An 11,299-nucleotide genomic window follows, 5' to 3' on the forward strand; every position below is an offset into this window, starting at 1 on the left:
TAATCACAAAAGGCCTCGATACAATTGAGTATTATTCACTCACTTATAATCTCTATTTTATTTGTCATTTCTTAGATGTGGGATATCTCATCTCCAACACGCCCCCTCACGTGCAACCTAATTTTTAGGTCTGCATGTGACAGATTAACATCCCACATACTGGGACGAAATAAACTAAGGTCCAGTAACCAACGACACTTAGTGACTATCCAATCGGAAACCCTCCGATGACATGATAATGACACCCATCTTGGGACCATGACAAAGTGGCACCCAACTCGGGCCTACGACAGATTGGAGGCGCGACTGGAGAGTGATCCGCTCTGATACCATGTTAAACAGTGACAAGCGTGGTTCGTAGACCAACTGTACCGATACTGTCCTAACTTAGTCACCTCACATGTGTTGGGTTTTAATCACAAAATGTCTCGATACAATTGGGTATTATCCACCCACTTATAATTTCTATTTTATTTGTCACTTCTTAGATGTGCGATTTATTCTCTCCAACAATCCGATGTCGATGTAACACAAATATGTCGGAACCAGACATGTTTCTTGAACCAAATTTACGTTTAATTGAAAATTTAGGAGACTTGCTCCAAAAGTGTACATATTTTGATTATTTTCCATGATTAATCCACGTAGTTAATTTGCTGTCTCTTAAAGACCAACAAAGCTCCCAGATGAACGATTTCATGTAGCCTGCAGGTCTTACAGACCGATGATATAAACATAAGGTGACTTGTGTCAAGAAAATTAATGTAAGATCGGCCGACCAAGTATATATCTAAGCATGAGCACCATGGCAAAACAAATTAAGAGTCGATCATTGGAAGGTTTATAACCCATGGAAGACCGAATATATAGATAATATATCCCATGTTTTGAAAAAATCAAACCAGTAGATCGGAATGTTAACAACTTAAGCTCCGGTCCTCCGGATCTACAATTGCCAGAACTCTTTGTGCAAACTTCCGACTATGATGTAAGAACATGTAGACTAACCCGGGAACCACGGCCTTTATCTAACACTGCAACTCTGCTATCATTATAATATTTGAAGTATATATGAAGATTTCATCCTAGCTCAGTACGTTTTTCTTTGATGTGACAGTAAATGCTAAACACTTTTTTTCTCAAAAATAAAATAAAATGCTAAACACTTTATTCTTTCAGGGTTAATTTGGTCAATTTATTTGATGATTCGAAGTTCTCCGACAAATGTTTGCTTCCAGCTTAAATGCTTGTACCAGCTTTATTGCTTGTAATGATATTTCTCGATCAGACGACCTGTTATGTTTCATTTTTTTTTTCACGAAGGAAATAGCCTTGCTCAATAGCCCGTAGCCACAATGCATCAGTGGTCAGATTGAGTCCGAAATTAATTTCGTAACCAATTTTGTTTTGTAGGGAGGGTATAGTTTGGACACCTCCAAGTTTGTTATTTTAATATATTGCAAAGATCGGAGGTTACTTTTAAATTAGATATCAGAGTTTACAAGATCAAAAATAAGTGTCGCAGACGCTTTCTTTGGGAGTTGGGACACAATGATCTCGCCTAACGGTATCAGTTATTGAATAACCAAGATTAGTCGATCTATCAGCAACGAAATTCGCCTCTCTAAACACAAAGATTGGAGGCTGTTGCAAAGTTGACCAGATTGTTGTGTCTCCAAACACAACAACGCATTAATGAAACAGATTAAGAAAAATAATAAGCAGAAAAAAATCTACCCATGTTGTACATCTCAATGATCTCATTATACACCGAATTCATGTATGATAAAATTGTTCATTGATAGATTCATACCAGATTTGCTATTATTAGATACTGCCAGATTTGCTGCCAATTGTTAAATGTATAGTTACCGGCTTTGACATATTATTATCCTATTATGGTCAGAACTCCTTCTTTATTATGGAATAAAACCAACCATAGAAGCAACCAAAACAAGTAAGTTTGATGCACCCCTCCACACACTCGACTGCTATATAATAGAGAAGCATGAACGAGGAGAAGTAACATTGAGAGCCTTTTCAATTCAAAATCATCAGCCTATTCGTGTTCTTAGAGAAAGAGACAAAATGTGCGGCACTGATCAAAACCCTAATTCTGCAAGCGCTAACAAAACGCCAACAGCTAATGGCAATGGCTTTAGAGGGTCTAGCGTTTCACCAGACACTGTCCTGAATCTCGAACAGTACGTCGTTCTTTTTCTTTCATCGTTCACTATGCATGTATTTTGTTCTTTTGGAAAGCTGTCATTAGGTTCAGATTCATCGAGCATTAGATACACATCTCATCGATTTCTATTGTCTCATGCTGAATGCAATGAGAGCCGATTTGTGGACAATGAAAGAGAACAAGTTTCACGATTATTATCACACAACATGGGGCATGTGATTCAACATTGTAGGATGATGTTTAATATATGATATTTTTGACGGCAGGGGCGACCCAACAGTGTTCGAACCATACTGGAAAAAGATGGGAGACAAGTGTTCTCTGGTGATATCCGGCGGCCAATGGATGAGCTATGTCAGCGATTTCACCAACGTCTGCTTTTTTCTGGAGCCACAATTTGAGGATGCGGTTAGAAGACTTCACCGGACGGTTGGGAATGCGGTGGTGGACGGTCGTCATATTGTGGTGGGCACAGGCTCCACACAGCTTTACCAGGCGGCACTGTATGCTCTCACTTCTCCTGGTGGGGCTGAGCCGATCAGTGTCGTGTCTGCCGCTCCTTACTACTCGGTAAGCCTCATTGACCCCTTCCTTAATCGATCGTCAATATATATTTAGATAAGTACGTTCTTGAATAATTATATCCTACATCTATATATTTTTCCATATTAAAGTCAACTGACCAATAAAAGCAAGGGAGGGCCTCTGGAACCCTAATCTGTTTTTTTTTCCTGAATTTTTTCTAATTCTGTCGTATTACGAATACTGTATATATTTATTCAATTATATACCAAGGTTTGTCACCCTATATAAATGCACCAACTAAGCACAGCTCAAAACTTTTATTGGAATTGGATTTATTCATATCGAAATTCAATCCTTGGTGGGGTGACATTACGAGAAGACTGTCAATGGAACATGCAGATGTTTGCATGGAAGGAGAGACAAAGCGGCAAATATGTCTTCTGGGAAACACAATCTTGCTTCGTAACATGCGGCAAATTCTAACCTGTGTTTCGAGTACGTCCTTAGCCATTTTGAATATAGTAACATGGGCATGTCTGGCTAGTTTGCTTGACAATTAACCAGCTAGCTGTTAGGTCAAGGTCAACCTTAATTAGATTCTCCTAGCAATTGTTTTCTGTTTAATTTTCATGGATCCATTCCCTTGTGTTGATTCAAACTAGCTTGCTGACTATTCTTGCTTCCATTGCAGTCATATCCAGATGAGACAGACTATCTCCGTTCAGGGCTTTACAGATGGGCAGGTGATGCATATGCCTTTGATAAGAAGGAACATGGAGACTACATTGAGGTGGTGAACACTCCAAACAACCCAGATGGAACTAATCGAAAAGCCGTGGTGAGAAACAGACCAGATGATCAAGTTAAAGGGAAGCTTATTCATGACCTTGCCTACTACTGGCCTCAATACACTCCTATTACTGCTCCTGTCGATGAAGACATTATGTATTTCACATTTTCCAAAAGCACGGGACATGCTGGTTCCCGCATTGGGTAAGTTTGTTGTTCTTTGGTCTGCTAGAGGTTAAACCCTTTTAGTTTATGTTGTACGTTAAGCGTTAAATAATGGTACTCTTATGAATAAATGTGACTTCAACTTTGTTGTTGCGTTCTTTCAGATGGGCAATTGTGAAGGACAAAGAGATTGCTAAGAAGATGGCTAAATTTGTAGAGCTGAGTTCGCTTGGTGTGTCCAAGGATTCTCAGCATCGAGCTGCAAAGATAATGGGCGTGATTTGTGATGGCTATCAGAACTGCAAGGCCAAAAACCCTGAGCTCTTCTTTGAGCAATGCCAGAACCTCATGACTCAAAGGTGGAAGAGGCTGAGAGAAGTGGTCAATCGCAATGAAATTTTCAGTCTGCCAAAGTATCAGGAAGAGTACTGCCTCTTTTCTGGTGGACTCTATGAACCACAACCAGGTTAGGATGGCATATTTATATGACTTTGTAAGCAGCAAATTGATATTAAAGATACTAATGCATTACTTGGTTCACTTTGATCTGTAAATGCAGCGTTCGCCTGGTTGAAGTGCAAGGAAGACATAGACGCGGAGAAGTTTATAAGAGGATGCATCAAAGTGCAAGGAAGAACTGGGAGAAAGTTTGGGACTGATCAAAAATATTTAAGGATCAGCATGCTGAGCAAGGATGAGGTGTTCGACCAGTTCTTGGAGAGATTGTCAACTATTAAGGCCATTAGTAATGGGTATTAATCTCAAGCGTTATTCTACAGTAACCCTGAGATGATAAGATCATAAGAGTAATATGTATGGACGTATGGTGCATGATCTTGAGCAAGGATTAGGTTTTTTAATGGTTCTTGAAGAGATTATCAACTCTTTCTAGTGCCATTAGTTATGGCCATTACCACAGTATTTTTTTCTACCTATTCATAATATAAAGTCTAAACTTTATTTCCGCGTGTTTTATATGCTTCTTTTAATCAAAATGTCAACCATATATATTCAGTAAGCAAATCAAGATAGCACACCCCTAAAGGCCAACAAAAAGAGTTATCTCTTAACTCTAAAGTCTAGACAAAACTAGCTAATATGACCACGACTTACATACTTTTTCAGCACTATTTATAACACTTTAAATAGCAAGCCTAAACCAATATATATAAAAATTAAAAGGTACCAATCACACCAAGTTCGGCAGAAATAGGTTGCCCCATCTCTATTGTATTTCTTCGCATGGATGAATCTCCACATGCTGCACTTTAACCACTGTCCCATCAAGGTCCAGTAATTCTTTCCTGAGTACAAGCCCCACCACCAAACTCCAAGGAGTCCAGAAGAGCCCACTAGAATTCTAGTCAAATCCAGATCTACTCAGCCCCAAAAGGACCGACCAAAAACCAAAGAAGTGCACTGGTGCCATTGCCTGCCTCAAGCGTCATAAGGCCTCAAGTTGCCTAAATGATGCCTCACTTCTCCAACATCACCATCAAGATCTTTTCCCATCCCGAAAAAAAGATCGAAACTTATCGAGCCCCGACCAAAGCAGACCACCATCACCAACGTCCCAGATAATGCCATGAGAGCCACCAAGACAAGCCGGAGGCATCTTTTTCCGGAGAACCTTGCCAATGATGTGAGGAACAAATCCTCTCCACCGCCACAGTTCCACATCACTAACACCAAAACTCCCACACGGGTCCGAATCTCGTAGAGTCCCATTGTCAAGGCCAACCTGACCAGAAACACTGCGGCCAGAGGACGAACCACCGTGGTCAAAGGAAGAAACAAAGTGGCCAGAGAAGCCACCGCTTAAAAAACTTTTCTACGACCAACTAGGTAGAAATGCCGGTTTTGGTGACCCAAGGACCGCACGCGTCGATCTAGAAGACCTAACGAAGGTGCTATCACGGACATAGGTACCAGCAGGAGAATAGGATTGATCGGCCATGGCAATCAATCAGAGATGTGGTCGTACTCGCATAAACCCTAGCGGCTAGGGCTGAGAGAATACGTTAAAAACTGCTGCAATTATATGCACTTAATTAAATCCTAAACAAAAGACAAAATATTATTTGTGTGTGTTTTACATGCTTCATCAACTTTAATAGGATATGTTTACATAATCACATACACATTAAACGTTCTTCACGAAGTGAGGTTCAAGGTAGAGCACCTTAATGACTTCCCCATTATTTCCGGTTTTCTCTCTAAACTGATGAGCAAATTTATATCTTTACTTTTTACACGGTAAATTCCTTTAGTTCGTTTAAAGTTCAACCTCGACTACCGGAACTTGTTCATCGGTTCATCGCGGTAATGATCACGTAGATTCACGTGATCAAAGTCATGAAGCTGTTACCAATCAAAGACCCAAAGTGATGTTTGGGCTCTGTCAACAGTGTTTTGGAGGAAACAGTCGCATCACAAAACCAAGTTTAATCCCAACAATTTGGAAGAGCCCCGATCTAATTTAATATATGCCCAGACTGAGAGGGTGAAGCAACTCTAGAAGATGAGAATTTTCGTAGAAACATCTCCAACAATATCTCTAAATCCAAATAATTTCTATTATAAATGAAAAATATCAATTTTTAACTCAAATAATCATGCAAACCATCTTCTATAATAGAGTAAGTGTGAAGAAAGAGAAATAAAATCTCTAAATTTGTAGAATTTATATAATTTTAAAAACAATTTATAAATTTTATTTCTTACAAAAACAAAAAATTCACCCTCCATTCCTACAAAATAACCAAAGAAAAAAATCTTTATCTCATTTCTATGTCTTGATATAAATTATAGCATTACTGGATTTAATTTGATTTGCATATAATTACACAGATTTACATTTAATTTTCTACAATAGAATAGAGGAATTGGAGTTGAGGTCTTTTTTTTGTTTGTTAGAGATTTGGTGTTTTCATCATTTATAATATAGAGAATTTAAGAGGAATTGTTGGAGATGTTCTAAATTTATCAAAGTCTCAATTGACTCTCAAAGAAAAAATAAAGAAAAAGAAAACAAAAGGGATAACCAACATATGTAGCTCGTTCAAAATATTTAGTATATGTATGAACACATCCATCCAGAAGAAAAATTATGAATTTGGTAAAACTTGAACACAAAATAATCTTGATTGATGAAGTCGTACAGGAGTATCTAGTCAATATTATTGACATCTTTGGGAAAAAGAAAATGATGTAGACTAATGATGACTACTAAAAAAATAGTGAGCAGAAACAAACAAGAATTTAAGCAAACAAAATCCATAATAACATGGCTCGGTTCTTAATTCCATATATAGAAAAACCCTATCTTCTGGTAACCATAACTCACAACACTGGTGGACAAACATTCACACTGCATGGACAAAATCAAAGAGAAAACTCAATGTTTACTGATCCCAGGCAACTGGCTATCCAATTAAGGTCTTTAACTTATCCAGCAGTCTTACTTTAAAACCATTCAATATCATACATGAATATTCTTGATCCGAAAACATCAACCACTTGCAGATTTCATATAAGCCTTAATTCATACTCGCCTGCCATGGTTATGTATCTCACCCATGGAAGAGCTTGGTATCCACTCTTTTCAATAATCTTCAGGTAACGAACCTACAAAACCCAGCACTTACATAAATTAAAACTACTTTGGTTTTGATTCTCCGTGTTTCAACATAATCATGGCAGTGTTATTAGAAGACAATTTTTTTTCTTAATAAGTAGCTTGTCTACTCTATGGCTGCTTACTATATCAACTTGACATCCTAATATTGCACAGCACACTTAAGTTGTCTCTGTTGCATACTAACAGCCGGTTGAGAATACTTTGAATCAAACAAACCTTAAACCACCACCTTGAAATTTTATCCTCTTTTCTGCCTAGGAGTCCTTAGCAAAAATGGTGGTCTAATAGAGATCTAGACGTTCTAAATGTAGCAAAGCAATCATGTCCTTAGAAGAGTACCTGTATTCCGGAAACAGTAAAATAAGGTATCTCAAACTTCACACGTATAGGAGCTTTTCTTTCAGGAGTAGATTCTTCAGCAGTTACACTTGGAAGGTGAAACTCTGCTCTCAACAGATACTCCTATAACATTCCAATTAAGAGCCGGATTATTGAAAAACTGAAGTATGCCGCACAAGAAACAATAGCTACAACTCCTGAAGTGAATGCGGAGATATATAAATAATTCTGTTACCTTGCCACCAGGAAAAGATCGTATCTTCCATATTAGTGCATCATTTTCAGGTGCATATGTTGCAGATCCTAATGATGTCCGAATATTTGGGTTAGTGGCATCCGTTTGCACAGGTACCTCAATCTCAACATTCGTTGCAGTGCTGTGCATTTAGATTTTCATAAGTACTATGGAATCTCAGACATTAGGGTTCCAATAGCACAGAGCAATTGACTTGACAAAAGGCACAATTAATGCAGCAATAAGTTATTGCCAATAACTAGACCCCAAACCCTCCCAAATCCAGATAATAAATGAAAAAAAATTTACCTGCGCTCCTTGAACTGGCTACGAGCTTTTACCAGGATCTCAATGCGACTTTTTGAATGCCTTTCAATTTGAGCTTCAACCCAAATTAGAGGCTTAACCTGAAAGAGATACAATGAAACTCCTTAGAATTAGAAATCCATAGAAAACTGCCAAAACAAAAAGGAAACCAAGAAAAGTGCTGTAACAGAGCATGAGGTTACCTGCGTACTCAGTCTATAAGTCATGAGATCAAAAGCTCCATCAGGTGGAACAAAGGATATTGTCCTATCATTTTCAAACCGGGCCAAACGCACACACCTAAGCAGATTTTAATATTTAGTGTGAGGTTGTAGGAATTTTGGTCGGGTAACCTCTCAAACAGAAATAAAAGTAGCACAAACATTAAAACGACATACTGATGAAATTTGATGTCTTCCAAATCAATGGCCTTTCCCTTTGTTGTTCTCCCTTGTGCCTCCAATAACACTCTATCATTTAAGCCCAGTTTACATTCAGGCATACCACTGCAGCAAGAATAAGTATATACACCCAAGTCATTATATGAGAACACAAGATACTTGAGCATGCAATTATAATTAGCAAAGACTACTATATATTATTATTTTAAATAATAGACACTGCAACAGTAATTACACCAAAGTTATCAGATGTGAAGACTGAAGACTATATACTCACATTAAGGTCTACACGATATATTAGGGAAAAGAAAAAGGAATGGTTAGCATTTAGCAGAGACATTTAGCAGAGACTACATGCACCAATAAATGGCTTTTTGGCCAGGAAAAGTAATAAACAGGAAAGTGATCAAAAGCATATGTGTACCTTAAGCCTGGAATAAGAAAATTACGAAAGAGTACATTTGTGCATAACCAGTGCTAGAACATCACAGTGAATTGATGCTACATGCTAGGAAGTCCCAAAATACCAAAGGAATTCAACATTTACATGTGCAGAGGGGACAAGCATTTTAAAATTGTTACAGCCACACGTCAAATTGAGAAAATCTGCAGCTATTCAATTAAAGGCAGTCCTCGATAAAAGAGTAAGTAAAAAAATCCAATGGGTAATTAGAAAATTTTATTAATCTGAATTGCCCTTTACTGTCAAATTTTTGTACAGATTTATACAAAGACCTCCACATTTTCTCTCCTGACGTCCGTGTGTGTATATATATATATATATATATATATATAGAATGCATGATATAATTCATTTTACTTGAGGTAAAATAAGGAAAATTCTGGGTTTTAAAATTACGTGGGAGGTCTATCAATGGATTTGGAGGTTACAACAGACTTCTTTATCTATAATAAACCAAGGGTTTACTAACCGGCTTTTACAACAACAACTGATTGTTTATTTCAGAGAGCAGCATTTACCAGGATTTAAGATTTAATCACTGTCCTCTAAACATGAGTTTCACCTCAAAATGGATTTGTGCACTAGCATACGGCAAACAAACTATAAGATCCTGAAATATTATCTCACACTAAATATTTATGTTTACAAAGAATCCAGTAAGAAACTAAGAACATAATCTACCAATATGTCCATTTACACAAATAGGAATTAGACTACTAAACACACTGGTTAAAAAAACTAAATAGAATACACATATTTGCTAGATAAAACATCAAAGCGAAAACACACCTCAAATAAGTCCTCATCTTTAAAGCTCCAACAACATCAGACCTAATGATTTGTCCATTGCTGTTGACGAGTATGTTAACACTCTCCACCACATCAAGAAAAACCTGCAATAATCAACAAAAACACCAAAAGAAAGTCATCCACTGTCTATTTCTACAAAGAAAGATAAATTTCTTCCTTTTTCCAGTGTAAGCACCTCATTTTTCTTGTAACGTATTCCTTCACTGCGCCAAGACACTGCATTTGTTACGGCCATTGGGGGCCTCTGATTAACTTCCATCCTGTAAGCATCCGTCTTAATAAATTCACTCAGAATCTTCGCCTCAGTAAACTGGGGGTATCCAAAGTCCATCATTTCATCAAGCAACTCATACTACAAGAAATGACACGGAAAAAAAAAAACACATCAAACCACAAAAACATCCGAGAATCAAAACTGAGCAAAACAAACACCACAAACATCTCCTCACCACAACGACAAAGTTATCCCTAAGTGACTCCTCCTCTAACTCTTCGAAATAATGCTTGAACACCTGCCAATCACATCACCAATTTACGCAAAGTTCATACCCTAAACCAAAATGACAATGCAGGCACGAAGCTCATATTTTAAGAATGGATCATACATCAACAATGCGGTGCAAAAAGAAGAGAATGCTGGCAGCATTGCAGTTCTGCCTCGATGCCGCCATCAGGTACACATTGTTATGCTGCAGAAACATGTAGCTCACGCCATTATCGTGCACTACCGGATCGTGTGACTCTGCATCAGCCTGAACCAACCAGAGATTGCCATCCAGAATTCCAGATCAATATAAACCACAATTACCAATCCACTAATTAATCACAGCTAACTCTGAGATTCTAATCACAATTAGCAAAAGCAAAGCAGCTGAAGAATTTGTGAAATTGAGAAAGTGAGAAGGAAGAAGAGGACCTCTTTGTCGATGAGCTTAGTGAAGAAGCGCTCGGCCTGGACGGCGGAGACGTCGCCGCGATAGTCGCGCCAGATGAGAACGCGGCCTTTGATGTCTAGGAGGAACAGCGCCGAGACTGCCCCTGCCATTAGGTTTCCGGCGAGGCGGCTCAGATCGGGAAAACACAGTGGATGCGATCTGTGATTTCTGGATTGGTAGTAAGCTTCAGCAAGAAGAAAGAAGAAGAAGAGCTCAGGTTTAGATCTGTGATTTCTACGACGTCGTTTCTGCCATGAAAGGTTCAGTCTTTCACCGTGAACCGGCTCCCTCCTCCGTCCTCGGTCTGAGTTTTGGGAATGAAGGTGAACATTTTTGCTTCTTTCAGACGTTAGAAGCCAGCGAGTGCTGCGAGTCAGTCTATGTTGCGACGTCGTTTTGGGTTAGTTAGTTAATAAAGACTTGACACTGTGAATGATAATTACCACCCAAGAATTCCATTTCTTGATATTAATTGGAAAATGGAATTTGTGATACTACAATGT

At 38.3% G+C, this 11,299-nt stretch overlaps 2 protein-coding genes across 2 annotated transcripts; one reads left to right on the top strand and one right to left on the bottom strand.

The window, feature by feature from the left end:
- The first annotated feature begins 2,073 nt into the window (after positions 1–2,073).
- LOC126791764 (L-tryptophan--pyruvate aminotransferase 1) lies at positions 2,074–4,426 on the top strand. The gene is made up of 5 exons (XM_050518238.1): positions 2,074–2,204; positions 2,455–2,758; positions 3,405–3,706; positions 3,832–4,133; positions 4,227–4,426. The coding sequence occupies exons 1-5, from the start codon at positions 2,089–2,091 to the stop codon at positions 4,424–4,426; spliced, it is 1,224 nt and encodes a 407-aa protein (XP_050374195.1). The 5' UTR covers positions 2,074–2,088.
- A 2,481-nt stretch (positions 4,427–6,907) lies between these two features.
- LOC126790294 (AP-1 complex subunit mu-2) lies at positions 6,908–11,127 on the bottom strand. The gene is made up of 11 exons (XM_050516483.1): positions 10,778–11,127; positions 10,467–10,613; positions 10,311–10,373; positions 10,037–10,213; positions 9,841–9,944; positions 8,586–8,693; positions 8,391–8,487; positions 8,191–8,288; positions 7,882–8,023; positions 7,647–7,769; positions 6,908–7,294 (listed from the first exon to the last, which is right to left on the bottom strand). Exons 1-11 carry the CDS (start codon positions 10,904–10,906, stop codon positions 7,196–7,198), a joined length of 1,287 nt encoding a protein of 428 aa, XP_050372440.1. The 5' UTR covers positions 10,907–11,127; the 3' UTR covers positions 6,908–7,195.
- Between the last annotated feature and the right edge of the window lie 172 nt (positions 11,128–11,299).

The sequence above is a fragment of the Argentina anserina genome, chromosome 4, assembly GCF_933775445.1.
Source record: "Argentina anserina chromosome 4, drPotAnse1.1, whole genome shotgun sequence".
In the NCBI taxonomy this organism is placed as follows: Eukaryota; Viridiplantae; Streptophyta; class Magnoliopsida; order Rosales; family Rosaceae; genus Argentina; species Argentina anserina.